The sequence below is a fragment of the Balaenoptera acutorostrata genome, chromosome 16 (genome assembly GCF_949987535.1).
Source record: "Balaenoptera acutorostrata chromosome 16, mBalAcu1.1, whole genome shotgun sequence".
Lineage (NCBI taxonomy): Eukaryota > Metazoa > Chordata > Mammalia > Artiodactyla > Balaenopteridae > Balaenoptera > Balaenoptera acutorostrata.
The window spans coordinates 196,149-222,236 of record NC_080079.1 but is presented as its reverse complement, the minus strand read 5'-3'; the positions used below and the strand labels follow the sequence as shown (position 1 = coordinate 222,236).

Sequence of the window (26,088 nt, the reverse complement as noted above, 5' to 3'; positions counted from 1 at the left end):
CCTTCCTCCTCTGGCCCCACCCCGCGGCCCCATCCACCTCCGGCCCCGCCCCGCGTCCCCGCCCCGCGCCCCAAGACCCCGTCCACCTCTGGCCCCGCCTTCTGCCCCGCCCCGCGCCCCGAGCCCCCCTTCAAACTCCGGCCCCGCCCCGCGTCCCGGGCCAACTTCGTGTCTCTTCCCGGCTTTCCGAACCTCCGAGCGGCGGGGACGCGCGGGAACTGCCCGGGACGGCGCGATGCAGTCGAGTGGCCGTCAGGCGGAGACCCCGGGCCGCGGCCCCCGGGTGCTGGTGGTGGGCGGCGGCATCGCGGGGCTGGGCGCGGCGCAGAGGCTCTGCTGCCACCCGGCCTTCCCGCACCTGCGGGTTCTGGAGGCCACGGCCCGCGCCGGTGGCCGCATCCGCTCGGAGCGCAGCTTCGGTAACAGCCCTCCCGGAACTCCTTCCCGGAACTCCTTCGCGGAACCCCTTCCCAGAGCCCAATCCGTGCCGCCAGAGCTCTGTCGTGTCCTGGCTCGGCCTGCGTCCGGGGTTAAGCGACCCGGAACCCTTATCTGGCCCCTTGAGTGAATCCTCGCACTGCTTCAGTTAATTAACCGAAGTTCACTGGTCCCCGAAACCCAGCTGCCCGCATGAGCAGGGCCGGCCCCTGCCGTGCGTGGGGAACCCGTGGCTCTGCACAGTTGCCCCCGGTCCTGGCCCCGCAGGTAGCTCCCCCTCCAGCCTCCAGGTCGCCCCTCCCGGGTGCTCCCCTTAAACTAGGTCTGATGGGTCTGATGGGCCCTGCCGGGAGAGTCTGTGGTCCTCAGGGACCGTGCGGGCCTCTGGCTGATTTTCAGAGCATACATGGGAAGGGCGGGGCTCGGTGTACAGAAGAAGGGCCCAGGGGAGGGAGCCTCAAGATGGCCTCTCCTGCTCCCTCCCAGGTGGTGTGGTGGAGGTGGGCGCTCACTGGATCCATGGGCCCTCGCAGGGCAACCCCATCTTCCAGCTGGCTGCCAAGTACGGGCTGCTGGGGGAGAAGGCATTGTCGGAGGAGAACCAGCTGATCGAGACCGGGGGTCACGTGGGCCTGCCCTCTGTGTCCTATGCCAGCTCCGGGGGAAGTGTGAGCCTTGAGCTGGTGGCGGAGATGGCCAGACTGTTCTACAGTCTCATAGACCAGACCAGGGAGTTCCTGCACGCGGCTGAGACCCCCGCACCCAGCGTCGGGGAGTACCTCAAGAAGGAGATCCGCCAGCACATGGCCGGCTGGACGGAAGAGGAGGAGACCAAGAGGCTCAAGCTGGCCATCCTGAACAACTTGTTCAACGTGGAGTGCTGTGTGAGTGGCACCCACAGCATGGACCTGGTGGCCCTCGCACCTTTCGGGGAGTACACGGTGCTGCCAGGGTTGGACTGCACCTTTCCTGGGTATGTGCGTGCCCCACCCACCCAGGCAGTCCTCCATGTACCCAGACCCCTCCGTGCCTCCCAGGGGTCCCCCCATGCACCCCAAGTACCCTCCATGCACCCCAGGGGTCCCTACCTGTACCTCAGGCCTCTGGCAGGCAGGGGATGGGTGGGAGAGACAGGGCTGTTTGTCTTCCCTGTTTTAGGGAGACTGGTCATTTATTTCCCTAGTTTTGCTCACTTATGAAAAAGAAAAGAATTGTTCTCAAAAACAAGTGATTAAAAGAAGGAAATGCATCTTGTAATGCTTTGTTCCTCCCACGTTTAGGAGGCCTCCTGCTTGTAAGCACTGTGCGGGGGCTTCGACCTCAGAGATGGGCAGACAGGCCCTCCTCTGTGTCGGTGTGGCCGTTCCCCCATGGGGCACTCACAAGACTCTCCAGGACTGCCCTGCACAGGGAGGGCACTGTGACCAGGCAGATGCCCAGAACAAGAGCCCTGGGCTTGGTGAGGAGGGACCTGCTCTCCACGATTACCTGGGGAGCTTTACATCCCTTTGCTCATTTAATCCTCCCATGACACCCCCTCCCTCCCTGCTTTCCTCCCTGGCTGAGCCAGGCCCCCAGGCCAAGACCACAGCCCCTTGCAGCTCCTTGATCTGGTGTGAGCTTGGAGGGCTTGTTTCAGAGACTCACCTCCAGGGCCTGGTCCTAACCACAGGACACCTCTGTCTCTCCCAGGGGCTACCAAGGACTCACAGACCGCATCATGGCCTCCTTGCCCAAGGACGTGATGGTTTTTAACAAGCCAGTGAAGACCATTCACTGGAATGGGTCCTTTGAGGAAGCTTCCGCTCCTGGGGAGACGTTTCCGGTGCTGGTGGAATGTGAGGATGGAAGCTGCTTCCCAGCGCATCACGTGGTCGTCACCGTGCCATTAGGTAAAGCCCCTCCAGTTCCCATCCCAGGGGCCCCTGGCCTCTGGCTTTCTTCAGCCTCATTGGCTCTGGGGCGTTTGTTGGCTGCTAAGCTCACGTTTTCATTCTGAGTTTGGGATAGAGTTACTCGGTTGTGCTTTGCAGCAGTCGAGTGCTTTGGAATAAAGTTTCACAGGAAGAGAAAACGCAGGGCAGCAAGTGTCTTGCTCCTTTTAGAGGTAATTTATGGAAAGGTTGGGAGGTTCACCAAACTGCTTCCGTAGCGGTGGAGAGGGCGTGAAAGCCGGGTCTCGAGTTTAGGTCCCGGTGGTAATCGAGGAAGGAGTCGTGCGTATACTCCTATTTAATTCCAGATCCGATGCTTTAGACGCAAGTCTTGGAGTAGGAGCGGGCAGTTGGGTAAAAGGTGGAGATGGTGAACGCAAGTCCGTGCCTGCTCATCTCATTTACTCCTGTGGCAGCCGGGGACACATCTGCCCCATCCCCATTTGACAAATGCAAACAGAGATAAGTCACTTAATTGCCCAAGTTCACAAAGCTAGCAGGTGCCAGAGTGGATGGAAGATGAAGGGCAAGAATCTCCCCCCCGCCACCCCCACCCCCATGCCCACCCCAAGGGCGGTGGCCGCATGTCCCGCCTGTCGCTGCGCAGAGAGTTGGGTGTGGATAAGCTTGCTCAGTGCCCGGCTCCTTTTTCCCGCGATGGAATCACGCCAGACATGTTAGCACAGTGTTCCGCCGCTCCTTCGTTTCCGAATCAGCACAGACAGGTCTCTCACGGTGTTTTTTCTTTTACATGGACGGCCTTGTTCACGCACAGCTGCGGCGCGTGGTCACTGAAGCTGCTGCAGTCGGGAGGTGCGTCACTACGGCTGTGCGGTCGCTGTTCACAGGGGGCCAGGCACCTGTCCCGTTTGTTCTTTACAGCCACACTGTGTTTTCTCGTATGTAGGTGTCGTTACTTGATATTGATGCAAATTTAGATGGTTTTCACTTGTTCTGTTGCACACAGTGTTGTACACATGTGTGTTTAAAAACACTCGTGGCACATATGTGTAGGATCAATTCCAGTAGCAGGAACTGCTGAGTTGAAGCTCTGCACCGAGAGGGCGGCCGTGGAGGGACGGTCCCCTCTGTGGAGGCTCACGGCTGGTGCCTTGTTTCCTGTGGGGTTGTTCATCCTTTTCTTGCAGACCTGTGAGGTTGGCTCGTGCTGCGAATGTTTCATCTCTTTGCGGTTTGACTTTGGGCTGAACCTGCTTAATTTTCAGGTGGCTTCTGGGTAAAGCCAGTATGTTTCGCTGCCCCTCCAGGCTAACTCTGGGCAGACTGAGAGGCAGAAGGCTCAGGAGGGAGAACTGTCCCCACAGAGGAGTCTGGGGGCCATGCGACCCGTTCCTGCCTGGCCAGGTGTTCATGGGGCCTGTTGTGTCCCTCCACTGAGGTGCTGGCCAGGATTCCCGATGGCCAGCCGGTGTGGGTCCCAGACGCCTCTTTCTCTGAGTCCTGTGACGGGGTCAGGGTGCCTTCCCGTGGCTGTCAGTTCTGGTTTAAGCGATTGACGTGGTGTAAACCGAGTCTACGTATGAATTCCAGGTTTTCTTAAAGAACGTCTGGACACCTTCTTTGAGCCGCCACTGCCCACCGAGAAGGCGGAAGCGATCAGGAAAATAGGCTTTGGGACCAACAATAAAATCTTCCTGGAGTTTGAGGAGCCTTTCTGGCAGCCAGACTGCCAGCACATCCAGGTGGTGTGGAGGGACACGTCGCCCCTGGAGGACGCCGCCCCCAAGTTGCAAGATGCCTGGTTCAAGAAGCTTATTGGCTTTTGGGTCCTGCCTTCCTTCGGGTACGTGCTCTGCCCGGGTTTCTCCGGGGAAGCCTGGTGTGAGCTCTGCGTGGGGTCCAGCGCGATGTCGATTCTCTGTGCGTTGTTTCTGGAGAGTTTGAATGGGTAGGGATCCCGAGGGCACCTAAAATGGTGAGACAGACACCCTGGGCCCACCCCTTGCAGGGACAGATGGAGACCCGCTGGGTGCCGCTTGCCAGCATCTCTTGGGACCTGGAACGTGCCATAAATACGAGAAGTTGTTTTCCTCGTAAGAGACACACTTTGCTCATTTACGAGAAAGTGTCTGCCCGACACCCAGGCCCGAGCGCCCCGGCAGCCGAGCCAGGGTCCGCGTGGCGTGCCCCGCCCCCTCCGGCCCGTCACACGGGGTGCTAGAAAGACACGCACCCGAGGGTCAGGACTTGATACAGTTAGTGACTCGCTGCCTCACGGGACACTGCAGTGGTGGGGCGTTTCCCAGTGCGTGTGGGCGGCAGGGAAGCCACCGGCTCTGCTCATAGGTTCTGTTGAGTCCCCGACTGTGCTGGGGGTGGCCGTCCCCACCGGCGCTCAGTGGTGGAGACAGAAGGAACCGTCTTAGTGCCCCGAGAGCTCTGACCTTGCAGACCCCGTGTCGAGGGGCCCTGGGAGTTCGCGGCCACACTGGCGGAGCCACTGGCCCTGGTGGAGGCCGTCTGGGTGTCGCGGGTCCGGTCCCAGCGCTGCTTCTCTCCAGCAGGGCCAGCCAGGTGCTCTGCGGCTTCATTGCGGGGCTCGAGTCTGAGTTCATGGAGACGCTGTCGGACGAGGACGTGCTCCTGTCTCTGACACAGGTGCTCCGCAGGGTGACAGGTACTGACTGCAGGGGCCATGCTGCCTCCTGCCCTGGTGGCTGGTCTCTGACAGGAACCAAGCCTCTCACCAGAGAGGAACTGGGTTCAGCCCTGAGTGTCCGGGGACCGTCCTTCCTGTTAGTGCGTCACTAAGAGCTCTTGTCTCTGAGGGACACTTCCCACTTCTCTTTTCTAAAATCTGCCACCAAGATGAACGCAGTTGTCCCTAATCAGAGCTTCACAGACAAGACGCTGAGGCTTGGGAAAGGCGGCGGTGCCTGTCGGGGGCTCTGCTTCCAGGGCCTCCTGAGGGCAGCCCCTTACTAACACCCTCTGGGCCTTGGTTTTCTCCCGGGCGGCGTCTCTCACTTTCAGCTGCTAAGTCCTGAAGGTGAGAGGCTCCTTGGTTTTTTTTTTTTTTTTTTTAATTAATCAATTAATTTACTTTTGGCTGCGTTGGGTCTTCGTTGCTGCACGGGCTTTCTCTAGTTGCAGCGAGCTGGGACTACTCTTCATTGCGGTGTGCGGGCTTCTCATTGCAGTGGCTTCTCTTGATGCGGAGCACGGGCTCTAGGCACGTGGGCTTCAGTAGTTGTGGCTCGTGGGCTCTAGAGCTCAGGCTCAGTAGTTGTGGCGCACGGGCTTAGTTGCTCGCGGCATGTGGGATCTTCCTGGACCAGGGCTCGAACCCGTGTCCCCTGCATTGGCAGGCGGATTCTTAACCACTGCGCCACCAGTGAAGTCCCAGAGGCTCCTTGTTAATGCGAGTGTCTCTTGGTCTAGGGAACCCCCGGCTCCCCGCGCCCAGGAGTGTGCTGAGGTCCCGCTGGCACAGTGCCCCGTACACCCGGGGCTCCTACAGCTACGTGGCCGTGGGCAGCTCCGGGGACGACCTGGACCTGCTGGCCCAGCCCCTCCCTGCGGACGGCAGGGGTGCCCAGGTAGGACGCAGCTGCCTGGTGAGGGCACCGGGGTCCCACTGAAGGCCCAGGGCCCGGGACAGGCCCCACGAAGGCCAGGGCTGCTGGATGCGATCAAGTGGGGGGCTGGGACCCCGAGACTCAGAGTCCATTTTCTTTTTGAAACTAACAGTAATTTAAAAATGTGTTATTTTGATCAGAATTATACATACATGTGGCTTAAAGCGTCAGAGGATTCTATGGTGCTGGCTAACAAATTAAAATAAAAACAAAATACAGCACTCTGGTTGGGGGCATGCCGTTGCCCCTTCCCAGACTGTTCTTCAGGCTGATTCTGATCTCTAAATAACAGGCTTATGCTACCACTGTTTTAAAGCCATTTTATAAAATCGAAGTATAGTTGATTTACAATGTTGTGTTAGTTTCAGGTGTACAGCAAAGTGAGTCAGATACACACACACACACACACACACACACGTATTTTTTTCTCAGGTTCTTTTCCATTATAGTGCTACCACTGTTTACAAAACATCTAATTGTGTAAAACTTTAAATGTTACAAAGGTTGGCAGAACCTTTGGGTTCCTGTCTCCAGCTTCACAGCTGTCTGTTCCTGGTGTCTCACTGCCCCGGCCTCACCCATGCCTGTTACTAGGCATGTCCCACAGGTGATGTCCTTTTATTTGCAGATATTTTAGTGTTGCGTCTCTAAAAGATCAAGGACACAGCACTGTTATCACACTTAAAAATTCACAATAATTGCTCCACATCATCCAACATTCTGTGTTCAGTTTTCTAAGTGCCTTTTTTTTCTTTGGCCACGCCTCGAGGCACGTGGGATCTTAGTTCCCCGACCAGGGATCGAACCTGCGCCGCCTGCACTGGAAGCGCGGAGTCTTAACCACCGGACCGCCAGGGAAGTCCCTCTAAGCGCTCTTTGATTTTTCAGTTTTAAGAATTACTGATTGAATTCTGACCATGGCACATAAAGTTTTAGCTTTCTTGCACTCATCTGCCCACCCAGCCCTCAGACCTCTCCCCACCCTCCAAGGTGTGATGCAGTAATTTTGCTAAGACTGCTACTCACTGTTCACACATCCTGTTTGCCGTGGGCACTCTCCACACCTGAGCTGGCGAGGGTACCTTGGTTTCTTTTCCAGCGGTGGAAACAACCACTTCTCTGGGCCGATGGGTTCTGTAGGTGGGCACCGTGGGACGGTTGTTTCTGCCCCATGACATCTGGGGTCTCAGCTGGGAAGATGACGGGCTTGGGGTGACTCAGGGCTGGGGCTGGGGTCATCTGAGGCTGCTTCTCTCACGTCTGCCCTGAGCATGGCTGGGACGCTGACTGGAGCACCCGCCCCAGGCCTCTCCATGGGGCTTGGGCTTCCTCACAGAGCGGTGGCTGTCACGCTGCCTTGTGGCCGCCTGGGGCTCCAGCGCAGGCCTTCCGGGGAGGGGCAGCTGCATTGCTCCAGTGACCGAGCTGGGAAGCCAGGAAGCACCACTCCTGCCACACCTGCTGGACAAAGTGGTCAGGAGCCCGCCCAGACTCAAGGGGCGGGGCACAGACCGCACTTCCTACAGGAGGAGCGTCCAAGGATTCACAGCCGTGTGAAAGCCTCACGTTGGGTGTAAATGCCATTTGGAGAGCCACGTCCCTTAGGGTTTTGAAGACGTTCTCCAGTGTTGCTGCTGGAAGCCTGAGGCCGTTCTGATGCCTTTCTTCCCTGTGTCACCTGGTTTTCAAATCTCTGAGGAAGCCTGAACGAGCAAGAAGCCCCACCCTCACGGGCCCACTCGGAGCCCAGCGGCGCTGCCCTCTGGCGCATATTCACTCGTCTGGGATGCTCTTCAATTATCTCATCATGTTTTTTTTTTTCCTTTTTCTTTTTCTGGATTTCTGGTTGGATGGTGGGCTTCTGAGTTGGCCCTTGAATTTTCTTATCTTTTTCCTGCTGATTTCCGTCTTTTTGGTTTTTCCGCTCTGTGTTTGGGGAGGAGCGTGTGGGGCTTGTGGCTGACCCCTGGCACCTACCCTAAGCCCAGCCTTCTTTGCAGCTCCAGGTCCTGTTTGCAGGGGAAGCCACACACCGGACGTTTTACTCCACCACGCACGGGGCTCTGCTGTCCGGCTGGAGGGAGGCTGACCGGCTCATTGCTCTGTGGGATTCGCAGGCACAGCGGCCTGAGCCCGGCTCTGAGCTCGGCTCTGCTCCCCGGGTTCCCGGGTCCCCAGGAGGCTGGCCCCACCCTTTCCTTTGATGGGCAAGGTTCAGTCGGGCTTGGGATTTGGGATGTTAATGTCACTGGGGTCAGCTCCCTCCTTTCCCAAGTGGCCGGAGTCCGGCCAGGGCTGAGCTTGAGCTGAGCGCGAAGTCTTCCTGGAGAAGGGAGATGCAGGATGCCGCTGATGCGGTTGGAAGAACATAAAGTGTGTAAAAGCGTCCTTTGTCCAGAGTCGTCCTTACGCCTCGGAGCTGTGGCGTGGGTTGCTCTGTCCTCGTCGTGCCCCGGGCTCCGGTCACTGCAGGGCCCTGTGCCCCCAGCACGTGGCCCGCCTACCCCGGCCACCCTGGACCCTGGGTGTGTTCACGGGTCCCTGAATTCTCGTTGCTGGTGGCAGCAGAGCCAGTGGACCTCCCCATTGTTCAGGCACTGGCTGCCCTACGGTCTGGGCGAGGGCCAGCGAGTGTGAGAAAGGAGGGCGCGGGGGAGGGGGTGCCCTGTTCTGACCCGAGGGCCCAGGGCTTTCTGGAGGAGGTGTACAGTGAGGCCTGAAGGGTGCAGAGGAGTGGGTGCCCTGGGCGGCATTGCGGTGAGCGTGTGAGGGTGCCCTGGGCGGCGCTGGGGTGAGCATGTCAGGGTATCCTGGGCAGTGATGGGATAAATGTGGGGAGCGTGTAGGGGGCCTGGGTGCTGTGCTCAGCTTCTCCCATCTTCCCTCGCTGCATCCTCAGAGTCCCAGGGAATGGGCTGCACGGCCCCCATCTCACAGCTGAGGAAAGGATAGAAGCCTCAGGTGAGGGTGGCAATGGCCAGTCTCACGGCTGCCACGGCAGAGCTTGGGCATCTTTCCAGGACCGTCCCGGGGAGGCGGTGCAGCTGGAGGCTAGCCTGTGGAGGGAGGGAGGCGCAGGAGCTGCAGAGGCCGGGACTCCACGTGGCAGGCATGGGGCCCACCGGCCTGGCGCCCAGCTCGAGGTCAGTGGCTGCTGACCCTCCTCAGACCTTGGGCTGCAGGGTGTGTCCTGCTTCGGGTTGGGGCCCTGGCTCCCTGGAGAAGCATATGCGTGCCTGGAGAGCTGCCTCTGGGCTTCTCTTCAGCCCCAAGTGGCCCTCCGCCCTCCAGCCTGGCAGCTTCTCATCGACTTCTCACCTTGGGTCAAATCGCCCTCCCAGGGACCTTCCCTCTGCCCCCAGAGGTCTGTCTGTGTGTCCAATGCTTTGTGTCCCTGGAGTTGTCTCACTTGGGGCACCTGCCTGTCAGACAGCTGTGAGAGAAATCTGGGCTTCAGGAAGGTTTTTATTTTCGTTCTTTGGTCCTAGGGCCATGGAAGAACACAGCGTGCATCAGGCACAGAGTTCTGTGTTGTTGACGTCTCAGGTTTCATGAGTCTGGGTGCAGGACTCAGGCTGTCTGGGCTGGCTCAGGAGGGGTGCTGGGAGGCCTGTCAGGAGGCCCAGGTGGTCTCAGTCAGCCACCTGGAGGGCTTGTCTCAGCCCCAGGAACCATTAGCCCTGAGTATTAGGAGGTTTAAGGCCATCAAGATGACAGTAATGATATCTTTGTGCTGAGAATCTGAGCATCTTTGGAGTTTTAGGAGCTTGTTTAAAAAATTCCATTAGGGCTTCCCTGGTGGCGCAGTGGTTAAGAATCTGCCTGCCAATGCTGGGGACGCGGGTTTGAGCCCTGGTCCGGGAAGATCCCACATGCCACAGAGCAGCTGAGCCTGTGTGCCACAACTATTGAGCCTGCGCTCTAGAGCCCGCGAGCCACAACTACTGAAGCCCATGTGCCACAACTACTGAAGCCCACATGCCTAGAGCCCGTGCTCCACAACAAGAGAAGCCACTGCAATGAGAGGCCCGTGCACCACAATGAAGAGTAGCCCCCGCTAGCCGCAACTAGAGCAAGCCCACGTGCAGCAACGAAGACCCAACGCAGAAAAAAAAAAAAAAAATTCCATTAGCGTCATACTCTTGTAACTCGAAGTGCAGTGAGTAGTTGCTCAGACTTGCGATATAAAGTTAAAATCTGGTGGCCTAGTGGTTAGGACTCTGGGCTTCCACTGCCATGACCCAGGTTCAACCCCTGGTTGCACAACTCAGATCCTGCAAGACATGTGGCGCGGCCAAAAAAAAAAAAAAAAGTTAAAATCTGACTACATTTATACAGAGTATTGGAACAGTGAAGGGAATTTTGAGGCTCTTTGTACTAATAGGTTTAATTTAGCAGAACTGCAGTCAGTTTTTGCAAAGGGTTGGTTTGTTACATTAAAATGCAGAGTACTTAGAAAAGGATGTTACACTTGTAAGTTAAATTTTAAATATCTGAAAAATTTTGACCAAGTTTGTAAAAAGGCACCAAACTGAAAGCGAACTGCTAGATTTTGTTACTTATGCTCAGGATACGCTTAGGAAGAACCAGGATTTTTTAATTTAATGAATTACTAAACTCTGGACCCCGATAACTCCCGGGACTGCGTGGGTCCGCCCCTGCCTCGGAGCCACGCCCCTGGTTCATAGCCCCGCCCACAGCCCCGCCCTCGAGCCCCCCGCCCCCTCTCGGGGTCCGCCGCCAGAGGCAGAGTCGTGCGCGCACGCGCGGGCCGCGCTGCGGAAGCTTGGAGTGGCGGAACCCTTGTGCGGGTCGCGGGCCCGGCGGAGAAGTCCGTTGATGGAGCGGTCCGCGGCGCTGCGCGGCGCTCGGGACGCGGCGCCATGAGGCTCACTGCGCGCGCGCTGTGCGGCGCCGCCCGGGCCGCCTGGCGGGAGAGCTTCCCCCTAGACGGTCGCGACGTGGCGCGCTGGTTCCCGGGCCACATGGCCAAGGGTGAGGTCCGGCGGGACGCGACGGGGCCGCGCTGTTTACCCGGCTCTTCGCGGGTCCCCCGCGAGCGGGGAGGGCGGGGGTCGCAAGGCCCTTCTGCCACTCGGCTCCCGAAGCCTCAGTTTATGCATCTGCTTTGGAAAAGATAAATTCCTGACGTTACTTTGGAGACTAGATGAAGTAGGGGTAGGAAAGCACTTTCCAAGTTGTATTCAGCTATTCAGTCACCTCAAAACCTTTGAGACGTAGATCGAGTTTGCTGTCTTCTGCCTAAACCTCTCTGGGAGTTTCTTACTGTTTATTTGTCAAAGTTTGGCCCCAAGAAGACATGTAGGACGGGTCCAGCCCTTCCCCGTGTGACGGATTGCCACGCTCCCCCTGCTCCCGCCCCCTTGGGCGCCTGCTCTGCCGGGCTCGGTGACGGGTGCTCCGCGCGTCGGTGCTCAGGAGGGACGGGGCGCCCGCGGGGGGCGGCATGTGGGGTGAGGTGAGATGTCTGAGGATGTGCGTAAATGACAGGGCTTGGCTGTGGGAGGGGAGGCTGAGGGGCGGTGTCACTGCTGAGCTGCAGGAAGAGGAGCATTGTTGCTTTTGTTGTGTGTGGTGTTCCTAGTTCGGGGTGAGTTCAGTGCCTTGTGTGTGCGTCGTCCAGGGTGAGTGGCTGAGGTTGGTACCTACACCATCGTCATCACACAGTATTGAGGGCCCCATGAGTCAGTTAGTCAGTGTTTCTCTGCTTTATAGATCAATACCCATAGAGGTTAAATATTCCACCTAGAGTCGCCCACTTGTGGAAGTGGTGTAGACGGATGGGCTCTGACCTCACCCTATGATGTGCAGGTGTCCCTCAGGCAGGGACCTGAGCTTTTCTCTCCTTAGCCACCAGGGTTGAATTTGAAGGAGACACAGCTATTGTTTAATAGAGGACTGCACTCAGATGTATTCATTTTAGGTTGTTTATGATGGTGTGTCATTCTTGACAGTTCAACTTAAATCTTCTACCTCTCTTAAACGGCCATGGACCCCTTTCTTCCCTTAAGCGTCCTTCTTCTGTTTTCCAGGGCTGAAGAAGATGCAGAGCAGCCTAAAGCTGGTGGACTGTATCATCGAGGTCCATGATGCCCGGATATCCTTTGGTGGTTGTGACATTGTGACTTATAATAAGCAATACATATTTGGTCTTTGTCCTGGTTCTGGCACAGAGCTCCTGAAAGTCTTGGAATTTCCTAAGTGAGGTGCTTGTTAAGGTGTCTTTTGTTATGTTAATGAGGTGATTTTGGAAAAGACCCTAAGTCACCTAAGGTGGGGAGCGGGTTGCTGGGGGAACCAACCTTGACATGGGAGCCTTAGAACTTTCAGTCCTACCTCTGACCTTACGGAAAGGAGAGGGGCTGGAGATTGAGTTCAGTCACCCAAGGCCAATGGTTCATTCTGTCCTGCCTGTGTAATGAAGCTGCTGTAAAAACCCAAACGGTTGAGGGGTGGGCTGGGGACAGCTTCTGGGTTGGTGAGTGTGTGGAGATGCAGGCATAGTGGCATATAGAGGGAATGGAAGCTCTGGGTCCCTTCCCCATCCCTCGCCCTATACATGTCTTCCATTTGGCTATTCCAGAGTTATGTCTTCTTATAATAAGTCTGATCTAGTAAGTAAAATGTTTCTCTTAATTCCTTGAGCCAGTCTAGCAGACTCATATTGCTAGAACCCAAGGAGGGGGTCGTGGGAACCCTCCTTCCATAGCCCGTTGGTCAGACAGCCTGTTGGTTGTCACCAGGTGACAACCTCGACTTGCAATTGGTGTCTGAATCAGTGGGGGGTGGTAGCAGTCCTGAGCCCTTAACCTGTGGGGTCTGATGTCATCTCCAGGTAGACAGTGGCAGAATTGAGTTGAATAGTAGGACACCCAGCTGGTGGTGGTGGAGAATTGCTTGGTGGTGAGGGACGCCCCCCAACCCCACTGGCATTGGGTGCAGAACTGTAGTGCGGGGGAGACCCTCCTGAGTCAGGCAGTGCTCACGACAGCAGGAAGCACTCCTGGCTTGTTACCTTGTTTCCGTCACCTCCTCTGGCCCAGTCAGCACCACGGTGGTCAGCAGCGTCACCTGTCATAGTTATTGGCATTTGAAGCAGTGGTTCTCAATCCTCGTTACGCACGAGAATTCCCCCAGGAGGCTTTTGAAAATACCCATATCTGAGCCCCTTTCCAGGCCAGTGAATCAGAATCTCTAGTGTGGGGCCTGGAAAGCTCCCCTTTGATATGCAGGTGGCATCGTTTCTCTCAGACCTCTGCCTGGCACGCCCAGGCCTTCCAACCCAGTCCAGGTGGGATATGAAACCTCCATTAAAACGTTCCTGCCAACCAGACTTTTCTTGCTATACTTGAGGCGTGGATTGGCAAGATGTAACCATCTTGCTCAGTGATGAGTATACTTTTCAGAGCCTGCTTTTGTTGTACTTATTTGAGCTGTGTTTAGATTCTCCTTGTGCAGCGAAGGTGTTGGCTTGAGAATCATTCCATATCTAGGGTGGAGGGCGAGGGACTGTTTTCTCTGTTGCAAAGGCCTGTGGGAATTTCTCTACTGTAGGCTAAATGTACCAGTTCGTACAATACCTCATGCCAGTCAGAAGGGCTTACTGGCAATTATATGTCTGATTACTGAAAAACAACGAAACCTGCCCTTACTGCTCCGCGTGCTGTGATGAGCGGCCACCTCTGCTCCTTTCAGTCTCTAGACGTTCTGATTTCTCCTCCGGGTCGGCACCGTGAGGGAGTCTGGAGGCTTTCAGCGTTGTGAACTAGCCCAGGCTTGGTTAACCTCTGAGGGAAGAGGGCTGTTTACGGAAAGTCCCTTTGTTGTGTGGGTGAGGACACAGCACTGGACTGGGTGCCTAGACCCAGGACACGTTGAGGCCTTGGCCTCGTAGTAGACAAGCACCAGGTAGAGGCCGAGTGCTCACGAGATGAAGACACAGACAGACCTCCCTCCTGCTGGGTCCGTGTCACAGGAGGTGGCACTTGACAGTGAGCGCCGAGGGCCCCTGGCTGAGGGAAGAAGGGCCTGCCCCTGGCAGTAAGGAGGCAGGTTCACTGGAGGTCTCTGTGGGAACTCCAGAGGGTGGCGGCAGTGGGTGGCGGCGGTGGTCTGACATATACTAGTTAGGACTCTGTGGGAGGTACTTTTTTTGAGCCATCAGATCATTTTGGCAACTGAACAATGGTCTAGTCGTAAAACCTTCCAGTGAGCTTTGGTTTTTGTTTTTGCCACCGTTGTTCCTGTTTGAGAAGCCACGTGAGAGCCACCGCCCTGTCTGTGCTCCGGCTCTTGTCCACAGGAAGTGGCGAGGGGCCTGCAGTGGCTCTGTGGCACTGGCGGGGCAGGCAAGACTGGGGGTTGGTCTCGGCGGGAGGCTGGGAGGCTGGGAGGCTGGGCTGGCCCGAGCTCGCTTGCTCCCAGACCGGGCTTCCTCCGCTCTGTCCCTTCTGAAGGTTTCCTTTCGAAGGTGGGTCCAGTCTGCGTAACAAGACAAGGCAAAGTACATTAATTGGCTGGTAAAGCTTTGAAGGAATTTTGCCTTAATTTTGCCACATCCCACTTTCAGGCCGAAACCCTCTGTTTCAGGAGACCCTTGGGCTTAAGCCTCACTTGCTCGTCCTCAACAAGATGGACCTGGCGGATCTGAAGGAGCAGCAGGTAATGCCCTGCAGGGCCTTCGGTGTGAGGGCCCCTGAGTCGGACCGGATCACTGGTGGACACGGTGTCGGTCCGCCCGGGCCCGCCGGCTTTAGCAAACTACCCTTTGTCTAATTCATGACCCAAGTGATCGAAGCGTGCGCCTCCTATAGCAGGTGGCCGGGAGGAGCGGGCGGAGCCGAGCGCCCCACGTGGTGGCCGCTGGCCCCGCGAGGCTGGGAGCACGTGGGTCGTGGTTGCTGCTGTGAGGCCGATGTCCACGTTTTATTTCACTTTCATTCGCTAACGTTTCTGTTGCCTCATGAGGTGAGTGGCCGTCCGTCCCCTGGACAGCGCTGGCCTGGAGGCCTCCTGGTGGCTGCGTTTGCCCCTGGTGTCCTCGCTGGCCAGCCCCACGGCCCCCCAGACCCCTGGCTGACCTGTGGGCTGCCTGCTGCCCACCGAGTGATCTGGAAGCTGGAAGGCGGGAGGCCCAGAGCAGCTAGGGGGTTTCCCTGAGCCCTGCCGGACGGGGATACAGTGACCGGGCCGGGGGATGTTTCCCCTTGTCCCTGAGTGAGAGAAACGTGAAGATTCAGGAAATGTTACTTGTGAAGTGTTCTTCTCTGTTTTCTTGCTGTTATCAAATCCTTTGTGAAGAGTAGGTGTCAGAATCTTGAAATCAAGCCAGTTTTTTTCTTTTGTGGAGCTTTTCCTTTCGCAGCAGCAAGAACATGTTCCCGGTTTCTTAGTTGGCTGTGGTACCTTGAGTTATTTAAACCCCTGCCACAGGCCTGTAGCACCCGGTTTCCAGGGAAATGCAGGTGCTGAAGCCACAGGGTTCTTCGTCCATTGAGAACCCGAGTGGGAGACATTGCGCATCAGGACCCTGCCCCTGCCGTGCAGGCTGCGCATCTGCTCACTGAAGTCCCTCCCACCGAGCGCTCTGACAACAGAACCCCACGGGTTTCACTGCACGGGCAGTTGTAGTTACTTGTGATCACAAGTTTTCAATTGCTTTTCTTAGTTGAGACTTGGGTCTTACCATCCATCAATTGCTCCTGCTCCAAAATGCTAATTTTTGTGGAGTGATGGGCACATTAGGTGGCCTGACAAGGGGACACGGGGGTGGGGGTGGGGTCTCACCTGCAGGAGGCGGCTGGAGTGTTTGCCCCTCCTCTCAGGTGCTGCGGCCAAGGACTTGGGGAGGAGAGGAGAGGAGAAGCCCCCAGGGTGGCCCCTCCGTGTCTGCCTCTGTGGAGTGGGTGGCAGTGTCCCGTGCAAATTTGTACACTTGAAGCGCAGCTTCACATGTGTCTTTGTGATGGCCTGACCTTAATCTGCGTCCTCATAACAAATAAAATAAATGAGTAAAACTAACTGAATTATTGAATGATTTCTTTGTTCCTTTAAGTAAATCAGTAGCTGATCAAACAGTGCAATACTGGTTTTAAAAATATGAGTCATACGCTGATTTTGCTTCATGTTATGGCCAGTAAGTTCATATTAACCTTAGTTTACTTTGGGGCTTTTAAAGTATTCCTTGTACTTTGTAATCGGATTGGGTTCAAACCTTAGTTTAAGTGGAGCTCGTAGTGCGGAAGCTCGTTAGGAGGAGCGGGAGTGGAGGCGTGACTAAACCAGCAATTCCAGTGTGACAATTCCAGTGCTGGGAGCGACTTGGGGTAACCTGGCTTGGCCTCCTCTCCCTGTGTCCTCACATGGAGCCAGCCGCCCAGGGCCACCCCGGGGCCAGGCTGCCCTCCTTGGACGTCTCGTCAGGCAGCCTGTCCCTGGTGCTGCGTTGCCCCGCGTGCTGCCCGGTGGGCCAGCCTCCTCCCTGAGTCCCCGGCCGCCATGGCTCTGGGCTGGCGAGCAGATCTTGGACTTCAGCGTATGACACCGCCCATGTCTTCATTTGGTGTTTAAAATGGAAACGTCTCGTCTCTTTCAGAAAATTATACAACACTTAGAAGGAGAAGGCCTAAAAAATGTCATTTTTACCAACTGTGTGAAGGATGAAAATATCAAGCAGGTGGGTTTATTTTTCTGTTTTGTGCTCTAATGCTTCTGCTTAAATACGTTAAAGAAATGCCACGAATAATTTTGTGCTTCCGTAAGAAGCAGAGTGTTGGAGATGACCCGTAATTGCTCGGGTTCTGGGTCCGCTCGTCTCCCGCTGCCGAGGGCAGCGTGGGCCTGGACGGGCTGACGGTGGGAAGGAGCAGAGTCAGGCTGCGAGACACGTTCCGGGGTCATAAGGTGGAAGAGCCCGTGGAGGGTCTAGTGCCTGTTTTCCCAGTTGTATTTGAGAATTTCACCGGCTGATGTGCATCTTGTTAGCAGGTGCTGGCAGTCACAGCCGTCACCCCACGGGGTCTGTCCTGCTGGTTCCTGGTGGAGGGACGAGGTGGGGCACAGGCGACCCCCACCCCCGCCCGCTGTAGCGCAGCCTGAACCTTGACGTGTTCGGACCCAAGCTGTCCGGTGCTGGACGCTGGAGTGTCCACCTCCAGAAGCTAAGGGTGGCCAGTTCCCCCAGGAAAGTGCCTGTGGTCTGTTCCTTGCAGATAGTCCCGATGGTCACGGAGTTGGTTAGGAGCAGCTACCGCTATCACCGAGGAGAGGTTGGTGGTGGGCCAATGCCAGCTGTGGGGTGTCCCTCCTGCTGGGGAGCCCCCTGTCCTCCGGGTCTCAGCAGGTGGGTGGGCAGGGCCGGTGCAGCGACTGTCCTTCCTGTTAAGCTGGCCTGGGCGTGTGTGGGTCTGGGGGGTCTGGGTGGGCCCCTGATCCCTGCTCTTGCGCCTGCAGAACCTGGAGTACTGCATCATGGTGATTGGGGTCCCCAACGTGGGCAAGTCGTCGCTCATCAACTCCCTGCGGAGGCAGCACCTCAGGAAAGGTAGTTCCCCGGGGCAGGCGCTGGTTCTCGTGCTGGGACGACACTTCAGAGCCTGAGACCCCAGCTCATCAGGGGGTCTTTTTCCACCGGGAGGACCCAGCTGACAGCCTGGCATGCAGTCAGCTGGTGAGACACAGTCATTCCCTTATACATTTTATACTTCATTCGCTTTCTTTCTTCAAAATTAAATGCTTGATTATAGTGTTTAATATATGCGATGACTTTTCTAAACGTTGGTGATCGTGTCCTTTTATTTATCTGTCTCTGACCCACTGTGCTCAAGGTGGGTAGGATACGTGGGGTGAGACGTCAGGCCGGGACCTGGGGAGGAGGAGCCCCAGGCCTGTGTCCTTGTCCCATGCCTCTTAACTTTTGAGACCAAGTCTGCACGAGCATGTCCTTCGGGAACCACCCCAAAGACCGAACAGTGCTAGACTGTCATCTCAGGCTGTTTCGCTGCCAACTGGAGAGCTGTTATAGTCAGCTGTTGTTTTGTTTATTTTTCTTTAGTTGTGGCTTTAAAAAACATCATTGGCATTAAGTACATTAAGTGCTGTGCAACCATCACACCATCTATTTCCAGATTTTTCCATCATCTCAAGCGGAAACTCTAGACATTAATGGTAACCGCCCTCCTGAGCTCCTGGGAACCTCTGTTCTACTTTCTGTCGTGTGGATTTGACGGCTCCGGTGCCACATAACTGGTATCACAGGATTTGACCTGTGTCAGGCTTATTTCACGGAGCCTAACTCTACAGGGTCCATCCATGTTGTAGTGTGATTCATAATTTCCTTCCTTTTTCGGGCTGAATAATACTCTGTGGTGTGGACGGACTGCATTTCGTTTATCCATCCGTGTGCCGACGGATGCACGTGTCCCTTTGCTCTTGTGTTGATTCAGCAGAGGGTGCAGAGTCTGCTTGGGACACACCCTGAGCTGGGCCCCAGGGCAGCCAGTGTTCAGAGCACAGGCGGCCTCTTGGTCAGGAGTGGCCCCACCGACAGGCTGTGCTGGGCGGTGCGGGGGCAGATGCTTGGGACCCGGTCTTGCGGGGGGAGGGTGATGGCGGCGGGCAGCTCCGGTCCAGATGTCACGGCCGTCGCTCAGCAGGTGCTGGGCCACTCCCAGGGCCGGGAGGCAGTTCTCTCCTGGTGTTAGGGGCCCTCCAGGTCTCCACGTGTGTCGTTGCTCATTCTGTAGCTTACCTGCCTGTGTGTTTAACAGACACTGACACCCTCTTTTATTCTGCAGGAAAAGCCACCAGGGTGGGCGGCGAGCCTGGGATCACCAGAGCTGTGATGTCCAGGATTCAGGTGGGGGCCCTCGGCCGCCGGGCCTCCACCGCCCCTTCCCTCTGCTCTGTCCGCCAAGCGCTGCCCGGGTCCTCACACCAAGCCTGGGGGAGGGCACAGGTGCCACCGCATCTCACAGATGAGGAAAGCTGCCCGAGGGCACACAGGGTCAGGGCGGAGCGCGTCCTCCTGGGAGGAAGGCAGCTGCCGGGCTCCTGCTCTTACTCGTTCTCCACGTCACACGGGAGTGGCATCCTGTGGGGTAGCTGAGAGCTGGTGGCAGTGACGACACTGGCGGGCAGGTTCTGGGGCCTCCTCAAGCCTCTGGGACCCAGCAGAGGGCCTGGCGGGAGGGACTGTTTGAGGCTTCTCGAGCGGCGGGCCGACCACCCTCTGTGCCCACAGGTGTGTGAGCGGCCACTGATGTTCCTGCTGGACACCCCCGGGGTGCTGGCTCCTCGGATCCAGAGCGTGGAGACGGGCCTGAAGCTGGCCTTGTGTGGTGAGCCAGCCCCCCGCAAGTGGCCCCCAGACCCCCAGGCCCCCAGGCCCCCAGGCTGGGCGCCTTGTGCCAGCCTTGGCCTGGCTGCCGCAGAGATGTCCAGAGCTGTGGTGAAGGACGTCTCGGGCAGCGTGTGTGGTCCTGGCTCACAGGTGGCACACTCCGCACCCTCTGACCCCACCAGCCCTCCTGGCCTGCCCTGGAGGGGGCGCCCTCCTCCCGCTTGACAGGCGGGGCGGGGCTGGTGGGGGCAGGTCAGGCCACGGCTTGGCCTCCTCAGCGGCACGTGTGTGCGCTCACCCTTGCTGCCTGTTCCCAGGCACCGTGCTGGACCACCTGGTGGGCGAGGAGACCTTGGCTGACTACCTTCTCTACACCCTCAACAGGCGCCAGCTCTTGGGGTGAGTGTGGGAAGGCGGCCCTTCCTCTCCCATCCCAGCCAAACGTGACTGAAAAAACAGCACCGTTAAAGTACTGTAGACAGACAGTCTGCAGTCATTTAAAGTGTACAGTTTGATAGACGTGTGAAACCGTTCCAGAGTCCAGAAACCCCCCCAATTCGTATGCTGCTTTGTCGCCCCTCCTCCCCGCCCCCTCCTGCCCCATCTGCTTCCCGTCCCCCTTCTAGAATCTCACGAGTGGAGCCGCATGGTGCGGACTCCCCGCTCAGCCCCGTCGTCTCGGGATTCGCCCGTGTTCTAACACTGGTCACCACCAGGAGGTTTCATTGTGCAGACATCTGGTCGGTTTGTTCTCACCGCTGAGGACGGTGTGAGCGCCGGTGTCCCGTGGGGCCCCAGAGCTGTCCTTTATCACAGGGGTCCCCAACCCCCAGGGGACCCGGTACCGGTCTGTGGCCTGTTAGGAACCGGGCCACACAGCGGGAGGGGGGCGGCGAGTGAAGCTTCATCTGCCGCTCCCCACCGCTCCACATCGCTTGCGTTACCGCCTGAGCCATCCCATCTCCCCCCTTCCCCGTCCGTGGAAAAACTGTCTTCCTCGAAACCGGTCCTTGGTGCCAGAAAGGTTGGTGACTGCTGCTTTATCGCCTTGAGGACATCGGTCACAGGTTATTGACTTCCCCAAAGAACCAGCTTTTGGTTTCATTGACTTTCTATGTTCTCTTTCTGTCTTGATTGCTGTTGGTTGATTGCTGTTCGGTCCCTGTTCCTTCCTTGTTTCCATGTTCCTGACTGTCTTCCTGTTTGTGCTGCCCGTGGCAAGACGGGCCCTCCCACCACCGCCTGGGCTGCTCTCTTCCCCGCTGTCCTGGCAGCAGCTGCTTCATGAGTTTCCAGGCTCCGTTGTCGGGGGCGGAAACCTTCAGGAGGTCATTGGGTTCTCCTGGTGATTTGAGGACGTGACCCCCTTTATCCTTCAAGAGAGTCTCTGTGTGCTCATCTTTCTTGTCACTTTACTTTGAGCTTGTGTGTCTTTACTTGTAAAATGTGTTTATCGGCTGCTTATAGTTGGGCCTTGCTTTTTTTTTTTTTTTTTAAATTAATTAATTTATTAATTAATTTCTTTATGGCTGTGTTGTGTCTTCGTTTCTGTGCGAGGGCTTTCTCTAGTTGTGGCAAGCGGGGGCCACTCTTCATCGCGGTGCGCGGGCCTCTCACTGTCGCGGCCTCTCTTGTTGTGGAGCACAGGCTCCAGACACGCAGGCTCAGTAATTGTGGCTCACGGGCCCAGTTGCTCCGCGGTATGTGGGATCTTCCCAGACCAGGGCTCGAACCCGTGTCCCCTGCATTGGCAGGCGGATTCTCAGCCACTGCGCCACCAGGGAAGCCCTGGGCCTTGCTTTTTACCCAGTCTGACCGTTTCTGCTTTTATTTTAGGCATTTAGACCATTTACATCTGATGTGATCACTGGTGTTAGGTTTACATCTGTCATCTTGCCGTTTGTCCCAACTATTCTTTGTTCTTTTTTTCCTCTCTCTCTCTGGCCTGTTTTATGATTCCCCTTTGTCAGCTTGTTACCTGTAACTTTGGCGGAGGCCGCTTTAGGGTTTGCAGAACACTTTTTGGTGGTGTTAATGCCGAGTGTGGTGTGAGGGCCTTTCCACTCTCCTCATCCTCACCTCTGGGCCGGTCTTGTCACACGTTTTGCTTTTATGTAGCAGACGTGCTGCCGAGCTTTGTCTATACACAGATGTAAAGTGAAGACTCGATCTTGGCAGTTTACTCTGAGCCTCGCCAGTCACGGCTCCTTGTCTGTGCGTGGACCTGCCCTCCTTCTGGGGCCATCTTCCTGTCTGAGGATTTCCTGTGACGCTTAGTTTTTGAAGGGCGTTTGCCCTGCGTGTAGAATTCTAGATGGATGGATTTCCTCAGTCCCGCAGAGCGGCTGTTGTTTCTGATGAGAAATCTGCTGTCTGTTTGTCTTTGTTCTCTGTATACATGACCCTCTGGCTGCTGTTAAGATTTCTCTTTATCAAGTTTTTGAGCAATTTATGATGCTGGGCCCTGGTGTAGTTTTCTTCATGTTTCTTGTGCTTTTAGTTCCTTGAGTTCTTGCATCTGTGGTTGTGTAGTTTGTATCACATTCGGATGATTTCTGGCCATTCTTCTCTCCCAGGGCTCCACTACCCAGGCACTGGCCGCAGGTGCTGCCGGCTCAGCAGTGCTGGGTCTCCAGTTCCCTCACCCTCTCTTCTGCAGAATCTGATCTGCTTTATAATCCCCTGAGTGTGTGTTTCATAGTGCTTTCCTCTAGATACTCGATTTGGATCATTTTTTTTGACTGTCTTCTGTGTGTTTTCTTAACTTTGTAACCACAGGGAACACAGTTCTAATAACCGATTCAATGTCTTTGTGAATTCTAACATCTGGGGCAGTTTCAGGTGATTGGTTTTCTCCTTGTAATGGCTCTGATTTCCTGCTATGTGTGCCTGACAGCTTTTGATGGGGGGCAGGCACGTGAATCTGACCTTTTTGGTGACAGGTATATTCCTGTTCTGGGACCGTTATTTGAAAACAGTTTGGTCCTTTCGGGTCTTCCTTTTATGGTTTATCAGGTGGGCCTGGAACAGTTCCCAGGGTGCTCCGCCCCCTCCCCAGGCCCTGTGGATCTTGGGGTTTCCGTCTGTTCCTGGCTCTGAGGAGGCTGGCTGCTACCCTCCTGCCCTCCTGGGTGGTTCTTCCTGGCCTCTGGCCTTGGGAAACTTTCTCTGCTGACCATCTGAGGGTGGCTGTCTGCCAGTTTCCCGAGTCCTCTCCCTGGGCAGCTCTGCCCTGTCTGACTCGCGTGCAGCCGGCAGCTGCCCTGGTCCCCAGCGCCGTCTCTCCACTCCGGGCTCTCCGGGGCCCCTCCCTGCGCTCCTCCTTCCCATAGCTACACTCTTCGTGGCCTGATGTCTGGTGCCTTGAAAACCATTGTTTTGTGAATTTTTGGTTGTTTCTTCCTTTTTTGTTATTTCAGACGGCGAGTAGACCCAGTCCCTTCCATTTGCATGGAAGTGGAATTTGACATATGTGTTTTTTTTGTTTTTTGGTTTTTGGTTTTTTTTGGCTGCACGTGACTAAGCATGTGGGATCTTGGTTCCCCAGTCTGGGATTGAACCCGTGCCCCCTGCACTGGACACGGAGTCTTAACCCGTGGACCGCCAGGGAAGTCCTGGAAGTAGAATTTGAAATGTCATGTTTTGCTTGATGTTCGAGGCATTCAGTTTGGACCTCCGCTGTTCTCGGTGTTTCTGGGAAGTGTGACAGCCGACTTCCTGCGGGTGGCAGGTCTTGGGTGTGTGTGGGTGGGAGTCTTCCTTGCCTTTGGTCTCTTGGGGACAGAGGGGCCCATGCAGCTGCTGCTCCGGGAGGTTTGATTTTGGACGCGCATTCCTCAGGATTGTCGTCCCCGAGACCGGCTCCGATGCTCACGTGGGGTCCCGGCGTGAGGCCTGAGGCCCGTCCGGCCTCCCCCACTCTGCAGCTGCAGTTCACATCCCAGCCCTGCCTGCCCAGCGGGCGGTGAGGGGGAGGGGCCAGCGCAGGTGCTGGTCCAGGGGTCCTGGCCCCGGGGCTCAGGGAGGCACGTGTCCGTGGAAGACACTGGTCTCCTTCGGCCGCTCAGCCTCTGATGTGCTGTGCCCGTCCCGTGCTGGCTCTTCCCCCCGGCCCAGAGCACGCGTCAGTGGGGAAAACCGCCGTCCGTCTCCGGCCAGCCGCCTGGAGGCACCAGTGCAGCCTCGGCAGCAAACTGTGTGCCGGTGGCCGGGCTGCCATCGTGGGACCCGGGCCAGCTCAGGGCCAGGGGATGACACCGCTGGGAGCTGCAGCCATTCTGGCCGCCGCGCCCAGGGCCCCGGTGGGGGAGCGGGTCTCGGGCAGCTGGTCGTGGCCACGCGGAAGGCAGGTGTCGGTGAGGCCCCCAGGTCCGCATGGCGGTCACCCGCACCCACGAGGGGTCATTGGTGGAGCTGCTGACTGTCGCCCTATGTGCAGGTACGTGCAGCACTACGGCCTGGGTGAGGCCTGCGACGGCATCGCCAGTGTGCTAAAGCGTGTGGCTGTGAAGCTGAGGAAGACCCAGAAGGTGAAGGTGCTGACGGGCACTGGTGAGACCTGGTGGCCCCAGGCCGGGCCCGGGGGGCGGGGCCTGGGGCGGAGCTTCTGGGGGGAGGGGCTCTCGGTCCGGGCTCAGGGCAGGGTGTGCGGGGCGGCCCACCCCTCTTCCCGTGGCTTCTGGAGGCTCCAGCTTCCCGAGTGTGCAGCGCAGGCGCCCACCTGAACGGGCCTGAGGTGGGTGGGCTAGAGCTCCCCAGTGGGGCTCCATCCTTACTGGGCCCTCCTGCTTCCCCAGGTGACGTCAATGTTATCCAGCCCAACTACCCTGCGGCCGCCCGAGACTTCCTGCAGGCCTTCCGCAGCGGGGTGCTGGGCCCCGTGATGCTGGACCAGGACCTCCTGCAGGGCCCCCCTGCGGCGGAGCCCTGAGCTAGTCCAGTGGGAGGGCCTCGCGCCCCTGCCCTTGGCTCCACGGCCAGGGGGTGGATGCCCAGGAGTCCCCTGGCCACAGGCTCCTTGCTGGTCACTGTATACTCCCCGGTCTCTGCTCTAGGGAGGAGGCCGTGCCCTCCTGCTGCTCCACAGCCCAGCCCCTGGTTACAGGGGACTGAGCCTGGGTGTGGACATCAGGGCAGTGGACGTCCCTGGGTGCCTGGCCTGGGGAGGAAACTCACTCATGTTCAGTATCTCTTAAATATTCTCTTGAGGAGAAGCTGGTGTTTTCTCAGAAGGAGTTGAAAGTGTAAACTGTAATCTTAAAATTAAAAGGCCTATTTCTGTGGTTGGCCCTTTCGTTGTGCACCTGTGCAGCCCCTTGGGCCCCTCACCAAGGAAAAGCGGAACGTGAACCACTTAGTACCCAAGGCTCTTGTGTAAGATTCCCGACACGGAGTCCTGGGTCCTGCAATAAGAAACAGTCTCATTGGCAGCAGAGTGTTTATTTCACTACTAAAACGTGCACACACGCGGACAAGAGGTCCCAAGTAGCCGTGGCAGAACCCAAGGACCACCTGTCCCCTCGGTGGCTGGGGCCGCTCTGCTCACAGCCCAGCCGCACACAGGCCGGTGTGGTCAGTGGAGACCCCGGGCCTCCCCACCGCCTCCGAGCACCTTCCAGCTAATGAGACAGCAGGACTTTTTCCCGGAGGCGGTGCCCAGCATTGTTGTGATCGCACCGGAAGGGGTGCAGGAACATGACCACCAGCTTGCGCTCTGGAGAGGCCGGGGGGGGGGGGGGGGGGGGCAGGGCAGTGGGGGCGGGGCAGGCTGCACCTGGTCAGCAGCCGCGGCCCTTCTGTCGCCAGTGGTGGCGCAGCCGCCTTCCCGTAGGCACCCCTCTAGGGCCTGCCGCCCCGTGTGGCTGCCGCACACCCAGCACACCTGCCAAGTCTCCGGAGACACCCACCGGCCTCCTGCCGGAACCCTGACCCGTAGGGGTGGGAAGCATTCAGAGACTCGCGGCTGTGCCAGACGCCAGATGCCCCTGGAGTCGGGCTGGTGTGTGGAACAGCTTGACGAGAGTGGCGTTTCCATCACGTCCCGAGTGCGCTGGCGGCTCACGCTGCAGAGGCACGTGAAGGTCCGGGCCTGCCACGGTCCAGGTCCGGGTGGGTCTCGGAGGCTGAGCACATCCTGGCCGGGCCCATCAGGGAGAACTGAGTCAACCAAGGGGCCGCCCGGATGGGTCCCCCTGTTCAAGATTTTCAAACGGTCACGCTGCCTCTGAGGCCCCGGCCAGGGCTTGGCCATGACCTGTTGGTCTTTGGGAGCATCGAGCTTCGTTTGGGAGGACGGAGGGCATCTGGGCGCCGCACCCGAGAATGCTGGCAGTGTGGACAGAGGAGGCTGCAGGGAGCTGCGTCCTGCAGCGGAGCGCCTGGGTCTTTGGAGGAAAGTGCTTGATCCAGGTCCCGCGGATAATCTGGAGACCTTCACTGTAACCAGAGCCGAGTGCCAGCTGTGGGAGAGCAGAGGTGGCACGGCTCCTGGGAGATGCTGGTCTTGGCACTGGCGTCCATCAGCTGAGCCCAAAGGCCCTGCAGCCCAGGGGCGGGCGAGGGCAGATTGTGGAGGCAGCCCTGCCGGGTAGGCTCCTGCTGAGCGCAGGAGAGCCTGAGCCGGAAGCCAGGCCCCGGAGCCGCCCTTCTGAGGGACAAGAGGCCATCCAAGCCAGAGGACATGTGAAAGAGCTGGGGCCCCAGGCTGAGCTCATGGCCAGCGGAGCAGGCTGGCGGCTTGAGGGAAAGGCACCTGAGA

General features: G+C 57.5%; 1 protein-coding gene across 5 annotated transcripts; it reads left to right on the top strand.

Moving 5' to 3' along the window:
• Positions 1-115: 115 nt before the first annotated feature.
• MTG1 (mitochondrial ribosome associated GTPase 1) lies at positions 116-24,617 on the top strand. 5 transcript variants are annotated; one of them, XM_057530722.1, is made up of 15 exons: positions 124-419; positions 925-1,411; positions 2,131-2,330; positions 3,924-4,176; positions 4,895-5,010; positions 12,025-12,091; positions 14,551-14,653; positions 16,587-16,667; positions 17,203-17,259; positions 17,444-17,534; positions 18,787-18,848; positions 19,233-19,329; positions 19,649-19,730; positions 23,770-23,860; positions 24,128-24,617. In XM_057530722.1, exons 1-15 carry the CDS (start codon positions 236-238, stop codon positions 24,212-24,214), a joined length of 2,058 nt encoding a protein of 685 aa, XP_057386705.1. In that variant the 5' UTR covers positions 124-235; the 3' UTR covers positions 24,215-24,617. The 5 variants fall into 5 exon arrangements, with proteins under 5 accessions (XP_007173392.2, XP_057386705.1, XP_057386704.1 ...); XM_057530721.1 differs by having other exon boundaries at positions 127-419; positions 4,898-5,010; positions 23,770-23,882; XM_057530720.1 differs by having other exon boundaries at positions 128-419; positions 23,770-23,882.
• Positions 24,618-26,088: the final 1,471 nt, after the last annotated feature.

What these genes read in the sequence shown, in the direction of transcription:
- MTG1 (XM_057530720.1), top strand. Translation starts at nt 236, where the DNA reads ATGCAGTCGAGTGGCCGTCAGGCGGAGACCCCGGGCCGCGGCCCCCGG. An exon ending in CCGCTCGGAGCGCAGCTTCG is followed by an intron (nt 420 to 924) that starts GTAACAGCCCTC and finishes GCTCCCTCCCAG; the next exon opens with GTGGTGTGGTGGAGGTGGGC. An exon ending in GAGGTCCATGATGCCCGGAT is followed by an intron (nt 12,092 to 14,550) that starts ATCCTTTGGTGG and finishes ATTTTGCCACAT; the next exon opens with CCCACTTTCAGGCCGAAACC.